General features: G+C 39.1%; 1 protein-coding gene across 2 annotated transcripts in view; it reads left to right on the top strand.

Moving 5' to 3' along the window:
• The window catches only part of PRKCE (protein kinase C epsilon), a 478,428-nt gene that overhangs the window by 326,994 nt on the left and 125,154 nt on the right, over positions 1-26,280 (top strand). Inside the window, exons 7-11 of one of the 2 annotated variants that reach the window (XM_034764424.1) lie at positions 1,420-1,562; positions 4,308-4,340; positions 4,750-4,846; positions 6,150-6,364; positions 9,220-9,393. In XM_034764424.1, coding sequence (XP_034620315.1) covers positions 1,420-1,562; positions 4,308-4,340; positions 4,750-4,846; positions 6,150-6,364; positions 9,220-9,393 — 662 coding nt within the window. The remainder of the gene's footprint in view (positions 1-1,419; positions 1,563-4,307; positions 4,341-4,749; positions 4,847-6,149; positions 6,365-9,219; positions 9,394-26,280) is intronic. The other variant, XM_034764425.1, reaches the window with a different exon arrangement.

Below are 26,280 nucleotides of genomic sequence, written 5' to 3'. Positions count from 1 at the left end.
TTTTAAAGTGAGAGAATCTTGTCCATCTAGCGCCTGACACCACTTGTAATTTTGCCTGCTCTGTATCGTGTTCCACCAGAGGGCGCTGAAGGCTAAATTATTCAGACATGTCAGTGGGCTCCCAACAAATCCAATCCACTTTATTTTTAATTAAGTCTGCATTCTTTACTATTTTTTTTTCTTTCTGAGTAACCAGGAAACTACATGACTTCCCTGGTCGTGCTAACATGCTAGTTACAGAGACAGTAGTGGGGAAAGGGGGAGGGGGAGAGGGAATCAGTGCATCTTGTGTAGAGGATAATTATCCAAAGGGGGAGATAATTTTATTATGTGATTGGCCTCATATAAAAATTAAAACTAGGTACATGAATACATGGCTTGTTAGTGTGATGCTGGATTATAACAGTCTTGAGTAAAGCAGATGAAGAGACACTACTGTAAGCAGTTTATTAGAAAGAGCTAGATTAAGGACTAATTCCGCTCTCCTTGAAGTCAATGGGAGCAGGATTAGGCTGAGTTCAAAGCTCTAAATGTTTTTCTAGTTGGAACATGTCTGAGATTTGCAGGGTTATTCGTTTTCTCTGTTGTTGTAAAGGCTGCCTTGTCACTGTCCTGGGGCCTGATGCAGCTCCCATTGACTTCAGTAGGAGCAGGAGGAGTGCCCTGAGGAGTAGCACTGTTCACTGACCCATGATGAACTCAGCATATTCAATAAGGTTTTTATCAATGTCTTAATAGTAATAATAATTAATTGTCATCATTTGTATTACTGTAATGACTAGGAGCCCTAGTCCTGAATCAGGACCCCATTGTGCTAGGCACTGAAACATACAGGATAACCTATTCAAAAGCACCTCTTAGGCTGAGATGGTGGTAAAAACCCTGTTGAGTATGCTGAAGTGATAGTAGGCAGTGAGTAAAATTCAGTATAGAACTAGGAGAGATAAATGGGCCAAATGGGCTCTGTCACACCAGTGTAAATCCAGAGTAACTGTACTGAAGGTAAAAGGAGTTATTCTGGATTATCATGTGTGTAACTGAAAGTAGAGGTTAGCCCAGTCACTTTGACGTGTTGCTCAGCCTACGCAGGCCACTACCAGAGTAACTGAATTGTGTGTGTCCAAATGCGTGGAGCTTGAGGTTGCATGTCTAAAACTATTATTTTCAATTTTCTGTTAAATTTAATATTTCATTGTTATATTCTAAAGAATAATGAAGTGGACTCATAATTTTATGTTAGTGTGTTAAGTGCCATTGCAAATTCAGCTAAATTCTTTTCTACCAAAATAGAATTATATTTTAAAAGAAATGTTAGATCCTGAAAGATCTGACTGAAATAAAATAAAATGGATATTTTAAAATAAATGTCTATTTAAGTTACTGAAAACCATTTTTTCCCCACCACACATTTCATTGCAGTTTGCAAGATGAATGTACATAGACGCTGTGAAACAAACGTAGCACCAAACTGCGGAGTGGATGCTAGAGGAATAGCTAAAGTACTTGCAGATCTTGGAGTCACTCCAGATAAGATCACTAATAGTGGGCAACGAAGGAAAAAGGTAACCAAAAATCTCTCAAAAAAGGAGCAATAAATTAATGAATGTACATCAGTAATAACAGCTGGCGCTGAATCCTACTCACCTAACTCACTCAAGAAATCCAATGGAGTCAATGTGCCTATTCATGTGAGTAAGGCTAAAAGGACTTGGCTCTGGAGTTTTAGCATACATCCTCCCTGGTAAAATTCTTTGGGGAATCTGTTTTGATATGGTAGAGTCTTGCAAACCTGAAGACAACTTAAACAGTCAAGATGGGTTTTATTTTGATTGGCACGAGGAATTGGACTTTTCAGAAGCCAAGGTGACTACTTTGATCTCTCGTTGAAATACATGACTAATATATAAATATGCTTATCTAGTTGAAAACTGTCATGAGATCATTTGATTGCCAGAGGCTAGACTCTACCCTATGATACTGTTGTAATGATGATAAATGCACTGAAACAGCAACATTCTCTTATAAAAAGAAATTGGCTGCAAGCAGGTATTTCCAAAGCTAATCTGCTTTTTTAATCTGCTTTTCCTTGGAACAAAAATCACGGGCCACCTAAAATGTATCCTGAATTCAACTGAGTTAATTTGGATTTACAATGTGGCCCTGATCACCATGTGGTCTCATATCTATCTGCATTTGCATGGTGATAGCAGTGGTCTCTCACCTCTTGAAATGAGTGACTTTTACAATCAGTTCTCCTGACATATGTTAATCCCTTGGCTTTAGACATAATTTTGTTTTCACGGTCAACTACATATTTGTCCTGAAATATTAAGAAAACTGTTTAAAGCAAAACAAACAAAAAGTTAGGGGAAAATTGGAAAGCAATTAATTGAATAACAAATCTTAGGAAAATAAAGAAAAATTGCTGTACTGTAATTGCACAAAATTAGTGTGCAGTGCTTGCTAATATTTGATAGCACTGCCACTGATAAAAGTGTACAGCAGCTCTGTTTACAAAATTGGTTCTGAAAGAGTCTTAGGGCTAGTCTACACTTCGTGCCCAAATCGGCGGGTAGAAATCGATCTCTTGGGGATCGATTTATCGTGTCTCATTTAGATGAATAAATCGATCCCCGAATCGACGCGCGTACTCCCACCTCGTCAGGAGGAGTAAGCGCCGTTGACGGGGGAGCCGCCGCGGTTGATTTGCCGCCGTTCTCACAGCGGGGTAAATCGAAAAGGATACGTCGAATTCAGCTACGCTATTCACGTAGCTGAATTTGCGTATCTTAAATCGATCCCCCGCAGTGTAGACCTAGCCTGAGAGTAGGATTTTCAGAAGTGCCTAACACTTTCAGTGGGACTTCTTAGGCTTTTTTGAAAATTCCATCCTTAATTGTCATTTTGTTGAAGGAACTTATTGAAGCATGAATTAAAATCATTATATAACCACACTTGTATTATTATGGCAGCATGTAGAGAGCCCAACCAAAATCAGGGCCCTGTTGTGCTCAGTGTGCAAATAAGTAGTAAGAGCCAGAGAACTTAGTCTATTTAGACTAAGTGTCAGAGGGGAAACAGGGAAAGAGGGAAAATAACTTCCCCAAAGTTGTGCAGCAGTCAGTGGCAGAGACAGTAGATCTAAGTCCACACTCCTATTCCCCAGACCACATGTAATTTTTAACATTAAAGTTATATTAGGTGGAATCTATTAAAATATTTGGCTAAAGATTAGTAAAACATAGTATGCTGCTATACTTCCTCAGTGTTTTGTCTAACTGGGTTTCCTCTAAATATTAAATTCCATTTTGCCATATTGTCTTTTGAATTCATTATGGGTGCAAAGGTGTAATGTAAAGAAGAACTGGGCTCGCTGTGGAATGTTTTACAGGTAGAAAATATTCTCAGGTTTTCCAAAAACTCAGTTAGGGAAGATTTGTTTCTAGTATATTAATTTTCGCTTTGAAATGTATATGCAACTAAATTCCATTAATGCTGCAATTAAAATTAATTGGAGTTAAGAGCTAAGGCACTTTTGAAAATTCCACTATGCACCTATGTGCATCTTTAGGTTCCTAAGTACCTTTACAAATCTGGCCCTAAGTTACTACATGCAGTATTTCAGTAAATGCTGTGATTTGTTTACACTTTGACATTCTAACATTGCTCCCCTTTAGAATACCGTGTCAGTTTCCTAAATGCTGGCATTCAATTAGCAGTACCTCTTTACCTAAGAAGGTAGTTATTCACACCATATACATTTAAGGAAGTTTCCATTGACTGAGGTGGAACTCAGCAGCTTGCGGGATTGAGTCTTTTGTGAATTCTGCTAGCAACAGTGAATGTGTGTGTGATATACCCGGTGATGGTCTGCTGATTTGACCCAGTTCATTTGTTTTAGTACTTACAGTAATACTAATACTACTGTTTTGAAAAGAAAACCTTCTGCCCACCTGGCTGGGTTTTTTTTTTCCCCAATAATAAAGTAGCTTTTCAGAGAAAACACCTAATCTTGACAGTAGTAACTTGTAAATGAGACAGTCCAGCAACAAACATACCAGTGAGAGGACAGGGGATTTAAAGATGTACTTATGTGCTTGTGTAAGAAATAAATTGTGAAGCTGGTTGAGATCCCATTTCATGAACAGAAACAGAGGCTTAAAACCTATATATTAGTATGTTTTAATTGTGAATTGAAAGACATTTTAAGGCCCAAACCCAGCATTAAGAGTTAGGGCATCACTAAAATCTTTGAGGATATCACTAAGATTTCGGCACAGATCTGTGGACTGTTATTGCTATTACAGGGAAAAGGCAACACCGAGAACTCTGGTCTTGGGGTAAGTAAAATACTGAGCAGCATGAACTCCTACTGACATCAATGACACCTGCCACTGAGGACACTTAGCACCCTGCGGGATTGGACTCTAATGGAAGAACTAATATTTGTTGACTAATTTGTTTGCAAATATATTTGCTTGCAGTTGTTAAGTTCACATATTACTGAATTGAAATCTTACATAGACTTCTTTCTGTGCGTTTGATGAGCATTTCAGTTCATCTTTAAAGTGAAAGCCTGTACTGTAGGCATTGGAATCTAACTTTTGACACAGGCAGTGAGATGATAATTTAACGAGGATGAAATATACTCAGTTCCCTTTATTCCTTCCCTTTGTGAAGTTGCTTCTTTTGCACTCTTTGTGTTAGAGGATCTCACAGCTGAATATCTTTTTGTGGGAATGTTCTTAGCTAATTGCAGGTGCAGAATCTCAGCAGCCAGTTCCTGGAACCACACCTTCAGAAGAAGACAGGTCAAAGTCAGCACCAACCTCTCCATGTGATCAGGGTTAGATACCTGTTTTGTTTCCATACCAATAAATATTGCTTTAGTGTCAGTCTCTATGAGGAGTAATAGTGCTGTTACAATGGACCCCGGCCTGGATAGACAATCTGCTTCAAATTAAACAAGAAGTGTGAGCCACAGAAAGTCACCTTCAGGGATCCGGAAATCTGATGGGAAATTTTGTGAATGTAGTTTAAAAAAAAAAAAAAAAAAAGACTTTGAAAGGGCCTGATTCTCCTCTCCTTTACACCAATATATTCCATTGACTTCAAAGTGAAACTCAGGGAAACTGTGAATCCACAAGAGAGAGTTCACATGAACCCTGAATCTTCAGAGGACTTAGTGTTCATTCCTTATTTATGCTGGTGTGTCTGGAAGCAGAATGGGGCCTGTAGCACTTGGAAGTGAAAGTGTCAGCATGATCTATTTATTTAGATTGAATGCCCTGCATCACATTATTTGTGTGGTACCGAAATGTAACTTATGAATTTCAGGTTTCAGAGTAGCAGCCGTGTTAGTCTGTATCTGCAAAAAGAACAGGAGTACTTGTGGCACCTTAGAGACTAACAAATTTATTAGAGCATAAGCTTTCGTGGACTACAGCCCACTTCTTCGGATGCATACAGAATGGAATAAATATTGAGGAGATATATATACACACATACAGAGAGCATAAACAGGTGGGAGTTGTCCACTTTAACCTGTCTGGTCATTCAATGACAGACCTGCGGGTGGCTATATTACAACAGAAAAACTTCAAAAACAGACTCCAACGAGAGACTGCTGATCTGGAATTGATATGCAAACTAGACACAATCAACTCAGGATTGAATAAGGACTGGGAATGGCTGAGCCATTACAAACATTGAATCTATCTCCCCTTGTAAGTATTCTCACACTTCTTATCAAACTGTCTGTACTGGGCTAGCTTGATTATCACTTCAAAAGTTTTTTTTCTCTTACTTAATTGGTCTCTCAGAATTGGTAAGACAACTCCCACCTGTTTATGCTCTCTGTATGTGTGTATATATATCTCCTCAATATTTATTCCACTCTGTATGCATCTGAAGAAGTGGGCTGTAGTCCACGAAAGCTTATGCTCTAATAAATTTATTAGTCTCTAAGGTGCCACAAGTACTCCTGTTCTTTTTATGAATTTCATTATCTAAGCCCTTAGATAACTAAATAACTTTACCTAAGAGATTCAGCAGTATATTTCTTATAATGAGAAGAGGGATGGAATCGCCTGCAATAGCATGGACTGGGTTTGTAGAGAAGTCAATCCGTTGTTCCCACCTTTTCACAGAAATCAAAGAGCTTGAAAACAACATTAGGAAAGCTTTGTCGTTTGACAATCGAGGAGAAGAACACAGAGCGACAGCAACAACGTCAACAGACAATCAGCTTAATAAACCTGGGGAGAATGGTGAAAACGGGGAAGTCAAACAAGTCCAGACCAAGCGAATGGGCCTTGAAGAGTTCAACTTCATTAAAGTATTAGGGAAAGGCAGCTTTGGCAAGGTTGGTGGCTTTCTCTGATTTGATGGATTATTTTGACTCTGCTGTACACAGTACTAATGTTAATGTTGCCTAACGTGATCCCACCACAGGGGTTTCTTTCTTGTCTTACTTATTGGGATAGTCAGCTTTCAAAATAGTCATTTTCATGAATATGTATCCTGCTGATTAGCTAGAATTACTTTACTGTTTAAATCATTATAAAAAATGAGGGCTAAGAGCTTTGAACTAGATTTCAAGATTTCACTATTGAAATTGCATTAACTAAATGTAGAATAAATACTACTGGACAGGGAATATAACTACAGTTATATTCCGATAGGAAACAGAAGTGTAGAAATGACATTAGGGGATTCTGTGTTTGTTCTCTCTTCAGATAATTTCCACTTCAAATTTGCTCACTTTGCAAGTCAAATGATGGGTGGTTGTATTTGTCCAACTTCCAGCCTTGAAAATTCCACATGTCACGTGAAAATTAAGTTGTGTTTGGTCTCCATCCCTCTTCTAGCTCAGTTGCAGCAACCTGATGGTTTTATTGATGATGAAAGAGACCAAGATATAGTCCAGTTCATTCTGCGATAGTTGCATTGTGTCCCTCAACGCTAGCAATAGGAAAATCACGGTTTTCTCAACGAAGAAAGCAAAAATGATTTGAAGGCTGGAGCTGTGCTAAGATTTTATAACAGCCCCCATCCCCCAAAGCCAGGCAAACCTCACCTGATTTTGTTTTCATTATTGATGTGAAACCTAGATAAGATTCACTCAGTGTTTTAAACCTTTCAGTGTGCCTGGACTATGTTTTGAACAAACATGAGCCCATTAATGGTTTGATGAAAACCTTGCAAAGCTCTGTAGTTTTGGCTGAGTTTGACTTTGAGTTGACCAAATGAGTTTGGCATGAGCGAAGCTTGTATAAATTCCATCACATGCCTACACAGGTGTTGATCTACTGGCTGCTTTCACTGGTGCTAGTGCTTGAAAAATGAGCATGCAGATTTGCGTGCACACTAATTAAGCTGTTAATATTTTAGAATACTTTTGGGAGGGAGAAAAGGAGAAATAATTAATGGAATTATGCGGGGTGGGGCACATGATTTATGAGGAGAGGCTGAGGGAACTGGGCTTATTTAGTCTGCAGAAGAGAAGAGTGAGGGGGGATTTGATAGCAGCCTTCAACTACCTGAAGGGGGATTCCAAAAAGGATGGAGCTAGGCTGTTCTCAGTGGTGGCAAATGACAGAACAAGGAGCAATGGTCTCAAGTTGCAGTGTCGGAGGTCTAGATTGGATATTAGGAAAAACTATTTCACAAGGAGGGTGGTAAAGCACTGGAATGGGTTCCCTAGGGAGATGGTGGAATCTCCATCCTTACTGGTTTTTAAGGCCCGGCTTGACAAAGCCCTGGCTGGGATGATTTAGTTGGGGTTGGTCCTGCTTTGAGCAGGGGGTTGAACTAGATGACCGCCTGAGGTCTCTTCCAACCCTAATCTTCTATGATTCTATGAATAAAAATAACAAGTAATAATTTACTGACTGGTCTGATCTTCCTCACTGTGAATATCTTGCAAGGATTTATCTGGAGTTCAGAAGTAGCAGTAAGAAGATAATAGTGAGGGCATGTGAGAACAAGGAGTAATTATTTCCAAATTGGCAAATCTTTTCTCTTAGGCAGTAGAACCGCTGCAGTTCCACTCTGAGGCAATAAGTGGAAGAAGCAGGAGTCTGTGGAAGGACTGAAAACACCATGCATGCTTCATAGCTTTAATTCTCAGGGGGCTCACTCTGGGTATCCTTAGAGGATATGTCTACGAGTCTCAGTGCCCAGGTCAGCTGACTCGGGCTCATGGGGCTTGGGCTGCAGGGCTATAGAATTGCCATGTAGACATTTGGCTCAGGCTAGAGCTCAGACTCTGTGAGGGGGAGGGGTATCAGAGCCTGGGCTCCAATCCAAGCCCAAACATCTATATTGCAATTTTATAGCCCCGCAATCTGAGCCTCACGACGAGCCCAAGTCAGCTGACTCAGGTCAGCTGCCACGGTTTTTTTTCACGGTGTAGACATACTATTGAAAGCGAGTGAGGGCAGGAGGGAATGTGTGGAGCTGGAGCTATGCAGTTCTACAGTAATTTTCTTTTCAGTGTGCTATGCTCTGTGGTGATTAAGAGGTAGGGATGGAACATGGGAATCTGCTGCTACACAGATCCACTCTTGATACCTCCATAATAAAGAGGTCTCTGCATATACAGGGGTTCCTGCAGTACCAGTTTTGGAGCAGTTCTTTGTCTCCTTATTCCTCACTACCCCAATCAGTCTCTGCAGAGTACCTCTGTACCACGCCCAGACAAGCCAAACTCAGGTTTGAATGGGACAGGACTTTTCCCTCAAATAGGTGTTGATTTTGGGTGCTCTTTTCAGGCTGTCACAGTGATGTGCATTGTTCTATAGAATGACAAAATTGTTGCAGCACTTTTGGGAACTAAACCCACATGGTGCTCTAGCTTTGTCCCCTTCCCTATTTTCCAGATCTTAGCAGTAGGGCACAGAAGGCAAATTGCAAGGTACGGGATAACAAGGAGTTAACTGCCTGCAATCTTAACTAAACTGAATGAAGCATACACGGGTGTGGCTGATATTCAAAGTTCTAATAAAAGTGTCCATTTTAAAATGTGAATTTCTTCAGCTACTTAGCTACGTAAAATAGACAACTTGAGAGTGCTGTGTGAGTGCAGTTATCGTTTCAATTGTTCTGTACTTTTCAAATCTATACACATTTTTTCTATTGTGTTTAAATTTGTCATGTATAATATATTTGTGTGATTTATATGTGCTGTATATAAGCAAAGATTTCTACTGATTCTAGGTCATGCTAGCTGAGCTAAAAGGTAAAGATGAAGTATATGCGGTGAAAGTCTTAAAGAAAGATGTCATCCTTCAAGATGATGATGTAGACTGTACAATGACAGAAAAGAGAATTCTGGCATTAGCACGGAAACATCCCTATCTAACACAACTTTACTGCTGCTTCCAGACCAAGGTATGCTAAATAAGCATGTTGGTTAACTTTCATCAAGAGAGCTGTACAACAGGATTAAGTATTTGCAGTTCAAAATGAAGCTGCATGAAAGGTACCAATGCACAGTGTTTTGAAATATTTCTTAGAGGGTTTCATTGACGCCTCAGGAGCATGAAATTTGAATGGTCTCTCCTTTTAACTTGCATGATGTCAAGAAATCAAAGGAAAATGGTATATCCAGCTCACTGCTTGCCCAAACAGAATCTTCATGGCAAATGTAGTGCCATTATTAAACAGCATAAATACTGTGTTGCCTTGTACATGCCAGAAGATGGCAGTAGAGAAACAACAATAGGTTACTGAGTTATCCTTTACTAGGGTTTCTGTACAGTATATGATAATAGGGTATATCAGTGGCTTACATAACTGAGATAAAAATGTTGTTAGTGTCCAGTATGCAGAGAAAGAGATACCCAAATTGTTCATTAAAACTCTGTTTTCGTTAACTCTGACAGAAATAAGATTACAGGAGAACCCTCCTGCGGTTCATATTTTCAGTTTCTTATGCTGTAAAATGAAGCTGATGTTTGTAGAGTTCAAAAAGAAGAGGAGGCAGATATGTTGCCCTTCAAATCAACTCCTATAAAACTAATGCTGTCCATGAGGTAGGAGGACAGCAAAAGCTGATAATGAGATCCTTGCTCCCTAAACTATTCCCTTCCCCACTGTGTGTTCACTGTTAGGGATTTCTGATATGGAATCCCTCTGCAGACTGGGGTTGCTACCAGCATGTAAGCACTCTAATCTTAAACGTTCTGTTTGGATGGTGAGTGAATTGTCTAGACTCTCTGAAACTGTTAATTAGGATGTTTGAGACTAGTCCTATTCAGTGCTCATTTCCATACTTCATCCCCATAGCCCTTTATTTCTTTCTGTCATCCAGCAGAGCAGACAACCGTGGTCTGCTTTTCACCTGGTAGATAAAGGTTCTCTCATACTTTGTGTCGCCTCCTTGACTTCATTGGGAGTTTTGCCTAAGGACTGCAGAATAAAGCTTAATTTGTGAATAAGCAGTTTTGTTGATAGAATATCAATTATTGTATCTGGTTAAAACCTTAAAAACACCTGTAACCTTAAAAAGTTCTTTTAAAATATTACATGTTCCAAATCATTAACCCCATTGAAGTCAATGTAAATTTTGCCATTAATTTAAATGGGACCAGGATTTAGTCCTTAGAGAAAACACAATATTTAGACTTCAAATGTATAAATAAATAAATGTTTATATTTAAAATAAAATATTTGAAATTCAGTTATATTACTTACCAGCCACATCCTGAGTTCAGGGTTCTTTTTCAGCAAAGGATGACATTTGAATTCTTGGGGGAAAGTTATTGTTGGTGTAACTCTGTTAAAATAAGTGGAGTTAAACCAGGGAGAAATTAGCCCATTGTTCCTAATTCAAAGTCATTAAACCAACAGTAGGCATAACAAAAATCATACTGTCTAGTTGCACAGTAGAACCAAAAATGTATATGCACAAATGAGCAGTTAAATGTTTACCTGGCTTATGAATTTGCTATGGCTTTATGTGCAATTGTAGTAATTAGTTGCATGCAATTATGGAATATCTGTGCCTAAAAAGTTTTTGAACAGAATTGTCAGGAAAAATTGTTTAACTGAACAGTTGATTAAGAAGACAAGAAATTTGGTTAGTGTGTTGTAGGAAAATTGTCAGTAGTATCTAGATTACAGTCTTCAAATTTTCCATTAGCAGATTGTTGGCATAATCTCATAGTATTTAAAGTAGTGGGGTTTTCGGCCTTTCACATCTTTGACACTAACACAAATAATGTGTTAGGAACATATATGAAAAAAATCCAAATAAAGTTTATTTCTACCAGAGATACTTCAAAGAATCTGAGGATCATTCTAATTTGAATTTCAGTTGAGTTTCGGAATGTTTGAACACACTATTCTTACAATAATAGATGAGGCATTTGGAGGAAATAGATTTCATCAACAGAGAGAGATTTTCAAGACTAAGGGAGACCAGACCTCCTGAAATGTAAATAAATATACCATCCTGCTGATACGAGTCATGTGACTGGGGAATGTTAACATCAATAAAGGCCAGCTTTGCATAAGGTAAATTATGCCACTGCTGTTCACTCCCTGCTTCTACTGGTGATTTCCCTCCCTTTCCATTCCCAGCCCATACCATCTTTCCCGTGACACTTCTGAATTGTATTCTTCCCGCTCTCCAAGCCATTTCCCAGTGTAAGAGATTCACAAATTTGTCTATAGCTCCCACTGACATCCTCTCAGTCCTCTGTTTTCCTCCCCCTTTGCTTCTACTCAGGCCATCTCTCCACCAAAGAGACTATCCAATACTTCCCCTCCCTCAAGGAGAATAACTAGACTAGAGTTTGTGGTCAGTTATAACTTGAATGAACTGATCACTAGGTAACTTGAGTTAACTAACTAGACACCTAACAAGTGTTGTTCCAAGACACTGAGGTATATTTGACTGTGATACAGTCTCCTATGGGAAATAGTGGGACCCCCATTGGTTTATGTGGAACTTTAATCATGCATAGACATTGTGCTGGCATTCTATACAGGGGTTGATTTCACTCAAATGTTATATTAGCAGAGAGCAAAAGTTGAGCTTGTAATTCTCACAAGAAACTGGAGTCTTTAAGAATTAAGCCCGTCCTGTTCAACAACAACAACAACAACAACAAAATACCACGTGACCTATGTGTCCAGTCAAAACGAAGGAACACATCTCAATAATGAAATATTTCAAAGAACTGCTTGGGAACAATCTACAAAGGACTCTTTGTAGAAATTGTATATAAACATAATTAATACATCAGCAAAAATTGTAAACTGTTTGTGAATTGGGGGGGGGGAACAGCTACATTATTCACTGAATTATTTGCTCAGCTCCTATAAAAAAAAACAGGTAGGGAAACAGTTCTTAAACAAGCACCGTGTATAATAAAAATAGCTTTGCTGAGACAAAGGCTTTTGCACAGTAGAGCCAAAAATGTTTCAAACATAAGTGTCGGATTAATTATTTAGACTAACATTGTCTGCAGTAGGAGATCAAGGTGCTGAGAACCTCAGAATTGGACCCTACAATAGTGATCCTGATGGAATTAACATTACAATTCAGATATATCTTATTGGCATTGTATTAATTGTCAAAGTACTTGATGGTTTTTTTCTGTATGTAACTTCATTTTATCTTTTATTCCCTTTGCCACAAAAATTAATGATTCTAAAAAGTGGGAGCTTTCCCTTGCATGCTGTAAAGTGTAATTAAAACTGTGCAGACAGTGCAGAGAAGTTGCTCAGTACAGATTGCGTGGCAAGACACATTGTAGTGTTTACCTTCATAATGTGGTGGTGTAGCCATTTTGATCCCTTATATTAGAGAGGAGGTGGGTTTGCTAATATCTTTGAGTGGACCATCTTTTATTGGTGAAAGAGACAAGGTTTTGAGTTTACAAAGAGAAGACCTGAAGAAGAGCTCTATATATGGTCCAGTCAAAGATATTACCAAACCTACCTTGTCTCTTCATAAGGTAGACATTTTAATCTGTTCAGATATCCTTTTCATTAAGATGCTTGTCTAAATTATCTTTTAGTCATCATTGATATACTATGGAAAATATTTTAAATTATTTTGGAAAGCCATGGGCCCAATTCAGGAACTATGCCAAGTGGATGCTAATATGGATATAAACTTACATGTTAATATTGCTTTAACAATGCTTCTCGGTTTTGACTGGCAAGTGTCAGACAGCCTCCCCACACAGATGAGAAGGCTGTCAGGAGCATACATTGGGTCCATAGCCTGCAGACATTTACACACATTCTTAACTGTAATCAAATGAATAGTCCCATTTGACTTTAAGATTGGAACCATAATCTGTACAAGGGTCTCAACTGAGCAAATCATGTAAGTATGTGTTTTACTTTAAGCAAGTGCTCAAATCCATTGACATGAAAGCCAAGCACAAGTTGAAGTTCTTGGTGAACGGGGATGGGTTTAAGCATGTGTTTTGCTGAACTGGGAGACTAGCAGAAAATTGAAAGATGTTATTTGAAAACTTTTGTGAAACTCCCATCTGTTGTTCACACAGCTTATAAACTGAACAAATAATGCAGGGGGAGATGTTGAATAATTTAATTCAAATAAAATCATGAAAGGAATTGCTCCTAACTTCCTAAAATACAACCTTTTGCTGCTGAATTTTTTTCATGTTTTGTCTCAAACCTAAAGGTAAACTTTTCTAAAAGATTGATCAAAACCAGCTCAGTGTTTTGAAGTTACTTGAACATAGAATAAAATATGCTTTTAGTATATTTTTATGAGAATTGTAATGCTTGAATAATTTGAAAAATGAAGGATGCTCAATGCTTCAAATATGGTTTTGAAGACAGGTGCTCAGAGTAGATAATTGTCCCTTTTTGCCTTATAATCTATTAATTATACTGAGATGTTAATTAACATCAAGACAATTTTGAAGAAAATTAGTTTTAACAGATGGATTTATGAATGTTTAAAGTCAGCTTTCTGGTGCATTTGCATTGGAGATTTTTCTTCCCCATGAATATGAGAGTATAGTTATTCCCCCAAGCCCTTATGAAGTGAGTAACCATTATGCCCATTTTATAAATGGGGAACTGAGGCACAGAGCGATGTTACACAGGAAGTCTGTGGCAGTGCTAAGAACTGAACACAGGACTCATGGGTCCCAATTTAGTGCCCTAACCACAACATCATCTCTCCTCTCTTCTATACTGGAGTACTTCTCCAAGGATGGTGTGTGTTGTTTCTAGAGAAAAATCTAGCAATTTAATGCATTTCTGCCATTCTGTTAGAAAATAGTCACATATTTTAATATGAATATGTAATGTGTGTGTATTTGTACATGTTTGTGCATGGGTATCATGTTTGTGGTTAAGAAATCTAGATTTGATGAATTTTATTTTTCGAAGTCATTAGCTTGTACTTTGGGCATGCAGGAGTAATACAAGGAATAAAGAGCTGCTAGTAAGGTGGGGGGAGCATAGAATACTGTGTACTTATTACAGATGGTATTAGCTATCATAAAAGTTTCATTAAAATGATGTGGGCAAGAGGAATAAACTGGCTAGTTTGAACTTCCATGCTATCTGTCATTTATAGATCATGATGTGATTCATTTAATACATATTTATCCGATTCATTGGTCTTCTGTATTTATTTTATAAACAGGGTTTCTGGAAGAGAAATTTCAGTAATTTAAACAATATATTTATTTTATCTTCAAAGTGCTTTATGAACATACACTTCCATGGCAGGGCTGTTCTCGATATTCATGTAATAAGTAGGGATTGTTATCTCCATTGTACAAATGGTAGCGATTAAGGCCAAAGTGACTGCTAATTTTGGCTTCCTCAAATTTTAAATCCCCAACTTGACACTTTGAGTCTGGTTTTCAGAGGTGTCTAAAGTTGGGCACTCAAAATTAGCAGCCACTTTGGGAACTTTTGGCCTCAGTGACTTCCCCTAATGTGAAAAAAATGAGTCACTACCAGAGTCTGAATTAGAACTCAAGTTTCTGGCTCTCAATCCTTTCTTCAGACTGCTAGACCCTGCTTCATCTGCTAATGGAGAATTTAGAGAAAAAAAGATTGGTTAATACAATTTTACCCATGTTTATTGGTAGGACTAGCAGGAAAGATACAAGATTGTACTATTGATACATGACTCACCAGATAGTGCAAGTATACGGTCCTACAAGTGTGGGTTTTTTTCTTAGTATGCAGGTAGGAAATGCTGTGTTGTTGGTAGTTTTGTTACACGTTTTCCTTCCAGAGAATCTGTGGCAGATAGCAGAGAGATTTATAGAAAAGGGGATTTCCTGCATGCTGTTTTTGACACTTCTGTCTATATGTGTAAATGAGACAAGCTAAACTTAGGGTATTCCCAGACTCTGCACCACTGATTTCCCTCCACTGGGAAGGCAGCCTGCAGGACCCCAGAATTCTGCTACCACTCAACAGGGCAAATCTGATGTCAGAAGCAAGACATTAGTGTCAGAAGAAGGGGCAGCGCTGGTATCAGAAGAGGGGCATTAGTGTCAAAAGAAAGGTCATTAACAATAAATAGATAGATAGAAGAAAACCCTGACTTCAGAAAAGGGACAAGAGCCTGAGGTAACATGACCTAGTGACTTTGCTATTGCTGTTGATTCTTATGTGGCAGGTAGTTGGATACTGGGATGAAGGATGACAGTATAAAACCCTAAGACAAACAAATAGTATCATTTAGCATTCATATATTATGGAAGCGATTCCATTTTTCACCTTATCAGAGTATGCTCAGCAGGGATGTCAACTCACTCTGTGCAGAAGGCCACATCCTATTTTTAGTTATTATCTGGGGACCAGGTTAGAAAATTGAGAAGAATATATGACTTTCCATGTACAGCTATGGCAATGGGAAGCTTGCACAAAGATCTATGATAGGCTCCTTTTAGACCTATGGTTTCAGTAATTCTGCAGACTCAAGAAGTCAACACTGCATTAGTTATACTTAGTTCACAGTTGGAACCTTAGGAACCATGAGAGTTAGAATTCTTTTTTTTTTTTTTTTTTTAAATGAAACCTTAGATTTTGCAGAATGTGACTATACCACACAGGCGTATAAATACATCAAGAGGCAGGATCTAGCAGTAACTCTGGGTCGAAAATTAACTCAGTGGCTTAAACATAAAATAGAGTCTCTATATGGGAGTAAACGTTTTAAAATAATTTCCTCACTCAAAAATCTATTTGAATAGTTTATTATAAGTTTAGAAAAAAAGAACTTCACTTATTTGCTCTTTAGATCAACTTTGTGCTCCTTGTTAAATCTTTCAGGCTGTTACTCTAATGTAGCTTTCAAAATAGCAACAGCCTCATCACAGAAATGTTTCCCTTTGGCCAAATTACATTATACATAGACATCCCCCAGTTTGCATTTTTAAGACATTCTTTTTAGCAGAACAATCTCGCTATTGATTGATACTCAGGTTTCCTCTACATCTTATGGAGGATTTACAATCAGCCCTACCACTGGTCTACACTGCAGTGCTATAGTGGCACATTGCAGCATCACAGCCTTTCCATTGTCTGTAGATTGTGAGCCCTTTGGTGTAGGAACCATTTCTTCCTTTGTGTTTGTACAGCTCCTAGCACATTGTTGTTGTTGCTGGAAGGATGTTCTTGTATTTAAAGCACTGACTGCAATTTAGGAGATTCAGTTTCAGTTCCCAGCTCTGTCACAGATTTCCTGTGACCTGGGCAAGCCACCTAATCCTCCGCTTCAATTCCCAATCTGTAAAATAGGAATGATAATGCTTCCTTGTCCCATCCTTTGTCTGCTTTGTCTATTTAAACTGTAAGCTCTTTGTGGCAGGGTCAATCTCTCACTGTGTGTATGTACAGCACCTACTACAATGAGGCCCCTGATACCAGAAACAAATAAGTAATTAGAATCTATGCCTTAGTTCCCTGACTACTGACTAATAATGTCAATATTATCAGGAAATTTGCATCCAAAAATTAGGGTTTGCTAAAAATAAACATACAGAAATGAATATTCATAGAAATGGTGTGTATTGTTATTTAAATGACAGTGCAAACCGTTTTTTGTTTGTTTAAATATTCCCATGAAGTTTTCCCAATTCACACACTGCAGTATTGTGGATAGCATGAGAACCAGGAAGTGGAATGGACTAGTCTATTTTTATTCCTAAAAATGAAGTACTCAAAGCTGAACAGACAGTGTAAATGGTGAAAAGTAAATAAGATTTTAAAAGCTCTTTATTTTTTTTAATGTAAGGTGGTATAAGTAACAAAGGTAATATTTTTTGTTTTAATACATGATTTTTAGCCTGACAGAGTTCCTTTAAGAAGTAGCATGTTTGTAAGTGGAAAAAAAGTTTTTGATCATGTTAAAGAAGGTTTTTTTCCCCCTTATGTTTATTTAACAGGCTAGTAAATGTCTTGTGTGATAATAGCTCAGGGTGGTGTCATTTGAGCTCTTCAGTGCAAATTAACCTCACTGGCTGGCCAGTTACATTTATCTGGGACAAATCAGAGGTTTCTAATCCATTTTACCTGGTATTCTTGTGCTTTGGTTGCTAAGCAGCTAAACTCATTATGCAGTAGTTGCTACATGGGTGTAATCTGTTTAGGACAAGTTTGCACTGCCCTATGTTACTGGTTAGTGTCAGATTAGAAATTTTGTATGGCTCAATTTTGTTATGCCTATGGCTTCAGTGGGATTGTGTATGTGTAACAGAGCACTGGATTAGCCCCAGTAACTTTTAGATTCATCAGAGCTAAAATATTTTAACACAAGGTACTTTAATACATTAAGCAGAGACAAATTTTCCACCAGTTAAGTGTTAACTGTGTGAGAGGGTTGAATCAATGGTAAACATACAATATACAACAGATGTTACTAATACTTAATATTGTTTTATTATTGGTTGGTTCCAACAGACTTATTCAAATCACAAGTGCAAACAAAATGAAGTTCACCTGCTCTGCAGATATTTCAGGAAGTGCAAAGAGGTACAAAGGACTAATATCTAGTGATGACTCAGGCACCGTACAGTGCAGAGAAACCCCGACAATCTGATGTAATAACATTGTGCTGAGTATGACACTTCAGGAATTACTTCGGGCTGTGTGTTAAATTTAGATATCCCAGAGACAGTAACACATTATGATTGTTTAGTGATCAGTGCAATGTTTAAAAGTAGATATTGTGGTTGAGCATAGTCAGGATGGTAAAGTTGATGAGTAAATACTGTAATTATTGTCTCTCATATACACAAGTTCCTGTGTCTGGCTTGGTGACCTGATTTTGGAAAACTTGCTGTTATGCTGCTTAATCGTTGTTAGCTGTTCTTGAAAGATTATTGAAGCCTGGTTAGCTCACTGAAGATCCATTGTTCCCATTAGCCCTGTTAGTTTTACACTTCAAGTCCTGGCTATCAGAGCAGTCAAACTCCCTCAGGGCCCATATCCGTACTTACTCCTGTAACTTAGGCTTTGTCTACACTAGCACTTTTGTCGGCAAAACTTCTATCCGTCAGGAGTGTGGAAAGCACCCCTCCCCCGACTGACCTAAGTTTCACCGACAAAAGTGCCAGTGTGGGCAGCACTATATCCGCAGGAGACGCTCACCTGCCAAAATAGCTACTGCTGCTCCTTGGGGTGGTTTAATTAAGCCAGCGGGAGAGCTCTCTCTTGCTGGCATAGAGTGGCACACAGGAGACCTTACAGTGGCGCAGCTGCAGCGGTACAGCTCTGCCACTGTAAGGTCCATAGTGCAGACACAGCCTTAAAGAAGGCATCAGTCAAAAATATCTAAAAGCTTCTCTTTTTAAGACAGTAAAGATTTTTATTTTGAGAGTTTGATGCAGCGCCCAAACTGAACAGGACTCAAATCCAAGTACATGACTTGCTTCTGGTGTGCATATGTAAAAGTGAATGTTGCAGCTGCAGCTCCACATTTTGCTCTAGTTGTAACCTACTGGGGCCTTGTCCACACTTAGGAATAGCTCTGATTCAGCAAATGATGACCAACTTTCACTGTAGCTGCACTGGTATAGACAAGGGCAGTCTAGGTTCTGCACTGATTTGAGATAATTAGGGTTCACCTTGAACCCTGGTTTACCCTTGTCTACATTTAGGAGTCAGCACTGGTGTAGCTATACCAATTGCTGCTGTACCTGAAGATTCACCATCTAGCTTGTCTAGTAAATGATTGAGTGCAGACAGCAGCTTATTTAAGAAGCAGGAGGAGTCAAAAGTGTGTGGACCTACCTGCTTTCTCCCTACAGATTGTAGAACTTTACACACTTTCCCCGTTGAGAAACACTTTACCATTCCTGTTGAGGCATGTCTGAGTACAGATGCATTTTCAGAATACCAACCACAAGCTTTACCAACGTTTTTCCTGCCAAAATTGTCTGTCTTGTACACCCTACTTTGGCAGAGATCAAAGGAGACCAGGGTGCCGTCTTCCAAAAATGGGCAAATGTGGTAGTGAGGTTTGTAGGGAGAGCAGAACTTGAATACACATGTCTGTTGCAGAATCCACATCCCGTTGCAGACTTTGTGGTGTGTTGCCTTCACTTCAGTCGTGTGACTATTTTAATGATCATTTTTGTTTGTTCCTCATGAGGTGTTTTTAAATTGACATGTTTGTATGAATGGTGCAATTGTTCTCAACTGTGAGGAATAATTTAACAATGCTGGTTTAAATAAATCCAGTGTTTAGGGCCGATTGTGGTTTTTAAGCTGTTTGATACATTTCAGGGTGGTGCTGAGAAGGATGAAGATGGTTCATGTAATAGGAGCCTCTGCAAGAGTTCTGGTCTATTGTTTTGTCACAAGTCTGGCTGGGTGGTGTCTGGAGTTACTGGGGACGAAGAACCCCTCAAGTAATACATCCACAGGGGGAGGTCAAGGGAGCAGGAAGTACCACTGCCAAAACAAGCCAAGGGCTCTGATGTTCCACTCTCTCTCCTCCTCCTCCTGTGTGTGAAGACACCTTAGCTTTCAGGGTCCATTCAGTGGGAGGGACCCTGAAAGCATGGTGGGGAGGGAGCAGACCCATGACTCTGGTGCTTGCCCCATCTTTCTGACCCCAACCTCTCTCACTTCTAACAGTGAGTTTTCCTCACAACCATGCACGTTGGGCATAGTTGAGCCTTTGCAAGGCATAGCCATGGCTACCGGATACTATGGGCTATCATACTGGTGTCTGTTGTTGGAGGCCTTCTGCCACTAAAGCATGTAATTAAGTAGTAGGCCCCTCTGTGTGCTGAGGGAATGTGCACAGAAGCAAATATGCCCAGCAGCACTAGATGCGGAGGTCTCTGAGTTACTACAGAGAATTCTTTCCCAAGTGTCTGGGTCTTGTCCACATGCTCTGGGTCTCACTGATTGCCATATTTGAGTTTGGGAAGGAATTTTCCCCTGATCAGACTGACAGAGACCCTGGGGGGGATTTCACCTTCTTCTGCAGCATAGGCCACGGTTCGCTTGCAGGTTTACACTAGGGTAAATGGTGGATTATCTGTAACTTGAAATCTTTTAAACCATGATTTGAGGATTTCAGTAACTCAGCCAGCGGTTAGGGACCTATTACAGGAGCGGGTGGGTGAGGTTTTGTGGCCAGCAATGTGCAGGAGGTCAGACTAAATGATCTTGATAGTCCCTTCTGGCCTTAAAGTCTATGAGATGTAGCATGCACTCCCCCACACCATGCAAGCTGCATAGCATGCCTACCTCCTAGGAGCACCTAGCACCACTGGCAGCAGTAACACTCCCTGAATCCTCCCACTCAGCACATGCAAAATCCAGATTGTGGCTGGAGGTCTCCTTACTCGTGTGTACCCACATAGGGCTATTCACTGTTTGGCTCTAATGTAGGCTGCATGAAATGTATCATGAAATGTTTTGTAACAGCAAAGCCCATTACAATAACTGAAACATGGAAAACTGATGCTGACCTAGGTATCTGTCAGGTTATCATTTATGCCTTACTAATTGTTTAAACAATGCTGAAAGAGCCACTGTTTTACTTGAGTAATTGAGAGAGAACGTTTTACCCAATGTTTGTTAGCTGCTGCTCTTACAAGTAAACAACTACATCACCCTGTAGGAAGACGCCAGAAAAAGGAAACTGTACATGAAGATCTGATTCTTCTGCAACTTCTTTCCAAATGCAGGGTTAGTTTGGGCACTTTATTACTTTTTTTTAACAGCAGCAAGCTCAGTAAATGGTAATTATACACCAGAGTATTTCATCATGGGAAAAAGAGTTGAATCTGCAAAACATTCATTTTTGCATTTTCGTCGAAACCTCCACTGCACTGGGTTGTTGTTTTTTAAATCTCTCACAAAGTAATAATTCTAATTTTAGGTTTATCACACACTTCACATTTCCATGCGTCAGAATGAATAATTCTGGGTTTGAGACTTGATAGTTTTCTGTACTCTATATGTTACATACTATGGTCCAAATTCAGATAGAGGATACTTTACACTTTCTTTCTGCTTCTCAGTGTGTAGCTTTTACCTGCATAGACTCACTTATACACAAGTGGAGCGGGTGTTAGCTAGTGGAAGGGAGTCCAATTGATACCACTTTATATGTCACTTCTGAATTTGGCCTACGCATTGTTCCCATCGTATGAGATGCAGTAACTTTGGCAAAATGACTGAGCTTCTAATGTGCTACAGGTACATGCTTGTATTCTTGATGGAGGCAGGGTAGATTCTTATCTAATATTTTATTCCAATATTTTATGAGTCAAATTGTGCCTCACCTCAGTGCTGGCACCTGTGTATGGTGGAATAAAAAGGGTGTAAGGAGCCCCTTTGTACACCCATGGAATGGCAGGGCACAGGCAATCTTTAAATCCAGGGAGCACCCAGAGCAATGATGACCTCCTCAAAAGGATGGCAGAGATGCAGATCCATAATCCCACTTCACCAGCCAAGAGTGGAGGGAGAACAGATGCTTCTGTTCTGTTCTATTCAGGTTCTTATACTGCGCTCATCATCGTGGTGTCTGAGTGCCTTCCAGTACCGCATTAAGCACTGTGACTACACGTCTGTCATGCGGTGTTCTCTCGTCCTCTCCCCAGGGCGAGAAGGATATGTAGAGGAGTGTCTTGCTATGCTCTGGAAGAGAGGTGGTGTCAGTTGTGTTCCCTTTCTGTTCCCTGGATGCACTGAGCCTCCACACTGCCTCTAATGCAGGACCGGGCCTTAGAGGCACAGTCAGTCCCTTAGGCTACACCTGCATTGCAAGCCGGGGAGCTGGTGTAGATGTACCTGTGCAGGCTGTGCTAGCTTAAATCTAGTTAGCTTGTTAAAAATATCACTGAGGATGCAGTGGTGTAAAACTTCAGCGTGGGCTATACAAGCCTGCTTGGCCCTTCTGGGTATATGAATGCATTGCTAGCCCATGCTGCCATGTCCTCACTGCTATTTTTAGTGAATTAACTAGATTACAGCTAGCATGGGTAAATCTACACAAGATACAAATTATACCCCCTGCTGCAGTGTGGACGTAGCCTTAGAATGCAACCCTAAGAATACACAGAGATGCTGTATGTACATTAATATAGTTTCCACTACTAGTGTGACAGGGTAAATGTTAATGTTCACAGTGTTGCAGGGATACCATAGCTTCCTCATATAAAATATAGGAACATATTGTCATTCACACTTCCTGGTCTCTACTCCTAGAAAACTGCAAAATAAGTAAATAAAAAGAAATCATCAGGGGCTGAACAAACCAGTCACTTATGAACTCCTGATGCCTGATCCTGCACCCCTCTGGACTGTTCTGTTATGTCATTGTTAAAGCTCAAGATTGAGAGTCCGAGGTTCTCGATTCTACTCTTGGGTCTTGAACTCACTCACTGTGTGACCTTGGGTGAGTCATTTAATTTCTCTGTTCCTCACTTTCCACAACTCCTAAAAATGGTGAATAATAACATCTCATGGGGGAAAGGGGAAGCTTGTAAGGCTTAATTAACGTTCTTTGTGGTCCTAAGAAGCACAAAATATTATTTAAATATGGAGGGAACTTTATTATCGTCTCAGAAAATATCCCAGTAGTTTTGCTAGTATATTATAGCTTACAAAACTGCTGTAATTATTTCCCAGAGAGAGAGAAATTCTCCATTTAATTTGCCTGCAGTCTTTCTCCTCCTACGCACAGTAGCATAAATATTTCATTTCTCCTGCATCATGTTTACTAATCCATTTCTTCCTGCATCACACAGTGTATTCAGTACTCGTGTCTTTTTTCCCAGGCACAGTAACATTCTTTCCTGTGTGTAATTTTTTAACTTTACAATCCAACCCCACTCTTTTATATTATTGCAATAATAATATCAGCAATTGTAAGAAAATGACTCTACATTTTAAAAAGATACATTTTAAGTGAATTTAGTGCTTGTGGAAGGCACTACAATGATAACCCTGTAATAAGCTCTCTTTTATACATAGAACAGTTACAGCCCAAGCAGTGGCTGTACAAATTTTCCCACACAATTTTTCAGCATGTCTGAACCCTGACCTGGAGGATGAGAGAGAGCAGGTCAGTCTCCATACTCATTTTGTCCTTTAATCCTTTGGAGACCAAAAAACAAGTGTAATATTGATTTGAGGGATGTAGACACCTTTCTATTAGGAACCAGACTAATACCTCCTACTGTCTTCACACAGGCATCCAAATAGATGTCAGATAACTATCAACCTTTGATTTGAACCAACTATAAAACTTGACAGTACATAAATTTGGCTATATTCTAAACATGCCATTGGGCTGATTGAGAAATTGTTCTAGTAGACATTGAAACTTCCCTACAACAGGTAGAAAGGCCATGCTATCAGTTTCCATGAAACAGTTCTGCTGAAGAAATCCCCTTCAAAGTGATGAAAACTGTTGAATTCAAATATTTCAATGGGTCAGTGGTTTAGTCACAGATCTTGAAACATTTTTGTCTTCTGTTTTTTTTCCTCAGTAATAGCTAAATTGAATTAGCTACATAGAAAATTCTCACCCTGCAATACTGATTACAAAAAAGGACCAAATTGTTCCCTCAATTGCACCGGTGTTACCTAGTTGACTTCAGTGGGTTTGCTTGGTTCTGACTCATGGCAGGATTTGGCCCAATGTCTCCTGTTGTCTAACTAATTCACAGTAGTGAATAGCCAGTGTTTTCAGCTGTGAGAACCATATGCTTTGCCAAGAATTAATCATGTACTGGAAACAGGAAAGTTTGGAAAATAAAGTAGATATAATTAATGCTTTTAAAGGTCACTGTTGCATTTATAGAACTAGAAATGTCCAGTAGGTAAAGAGAGCAATAGATAATCACTTTGAATAGGTATAGAGAAAACGTAGCCCAGAGTAACTCATGTTTACTGTACAAGTAAAATAAATGAGCATGTGGTATTTACCAGCTTACTGGATATTTACAAAGATCTGTGCATTTGGGAAGGATTAGGATAAAGTACTAAACTGGAAACATTATTTGTGGACTACAGATTTTACATGCATTTATCAGTTTTCACTAATTCTTTATATGCCTGTCATTTCTATGTTGGCTCATATATGTATGAAACCTATTGCTTGACTTCATTTTGCCAAAAGAGCTTAAAAGAGATTAGTGCAGAGTACAGGAGAAAAGATAATACCAGGTTGATTACATGAAAGAGAGAGACATATTCTACAGCAGAAATGTGTAGGGTAGAAACTGAATAGAAGCAAAAATGTGTAAGAGTCCTGATCATACTGGGACTGGATACTTCACAGTTTGAAGGGAAGAAAACCAATTAAAATCACACCTGCAAACAAAAAATCCCATAATACAATATAAATACTAATGCAGTGTTCCTAATTGGTTCCTTGCGTATTCTTTCTTCAGATGTTGCTTTTAGCATCAGGAATCTTCCAATGACTGTGGCTGCATTTTCTTTTTTCCCACACTCTAAAGAGATAACGTAGAATCTATCTGAGCAACTGGAAATAGCATTATCTAAAGTACGGTCATGCTTCTGCAAAAAGGCCAGAATTCCCAATGGATAGTGTGACATACAATTCCATGATGGATCATCAAGGATAACATGTACCAAAATGTTTTGCATATTGTAATAAGGATAAATGACACGTACCTCCTGTGCTAGAACTTCCCTCAGATTAGGTTCCAAAGAAAGATGTCAGACTTGCAGCATTTTGTGCTTTCCCATCAGGGATGTAAATAGTGAGCCACAGCTGGCAATGTCATGCCACAGCCAAAAGGGCATCCTGCATAATGCATTAGACTGCATTGAGAAATATGCCACAAAGTGATGTGAGTCCCCTTTCAGATTTTGTTTAAGCAGTTTTCAATCTGCAGTGTTCTCCCATTGAAATTCTGAAGCAGAGATAAATTAAAGAAACTTAATTTCAGCCGCTTATTTTGTAATTATACTGGGATTATCTATTAAATGAATTGTCTACATCTTCTCTTTTGTGATTGAAAAGAACTACCTGGAATATATTGAGGAGTGTAATCCATTTATTGGTTTATGGACCTGTTCTTTGGTGCTTGCTCATGTCAGTTCCATTCTAGGTGTGCACTCACCCACATGATATACCACGGCTGGCCCTACAGATACTATTAAGGCAAAAATTTCCGATGACTGTGCACATGGCCACCCACACACCTAGAATGGAATGGACATGAGCAACACAGCTCGAAGAACAACAGTTATGAAAAGGTGGGCAACTGTTTTTTACCCAGGGTTTTCAGGACCCAAAGCAATGGTAACTTTACTGTTTCTCTCCCGGTGGTGTCAGGAATAAATCAATTGGAGCACAGCTCATCTGTCTGATAAATGTTTGCTACAAACCAGAGTGCTTTCACTTAAAACTACTTTTTTATTAGGTCTCAAGTGCACATGCACATACAGACAGCATGTGTGTGTGTGTGTGTAACAGTAGGTTCAGAGTATTCCAAACCTTTTGTTATCCAAAATGTCTTAAATGGTTTTGAGGACTCAGCAGCCAGTCTTCTGAGGGGCCCCTTCTTCCATCTAGCTGCTGGGGAACTTAGGTGTGAAATCCTCACCCAGAGGAAAGTCTGTTCCAAAGCCCTCTTTCTAACTAAACTTTTTATAAATTTTCTCCAAAGCACATAACTCATAATAGCCTCTAACAGGCTAACAATGTCCCTAGCAACAGCCAATAACAATTCATTATTCTCCTTATCAGCAAAGCATTTCTAATCATAACAACAATAAAACGTACATGTTAAAGGCACCTAAAACCAAGGT

The sequence above is a fragment of the Trachemys scripta genome, chromosome 3 (assembly GCF_013100865.1).
Source record: "Trachemys scripta elegans isolate TJP31775 chromosome 3, CAS_Tse_1.0, whole genome shotgun sequence".
Lineage (NCBI taxonomy): Eukaryota > Metazoa > Chordata > Testudines > Emydidae > Trachemys > Trachemys scripta.
This window is presented reverse-complemented; position numbering and strand designations above follow the sequence as displayed.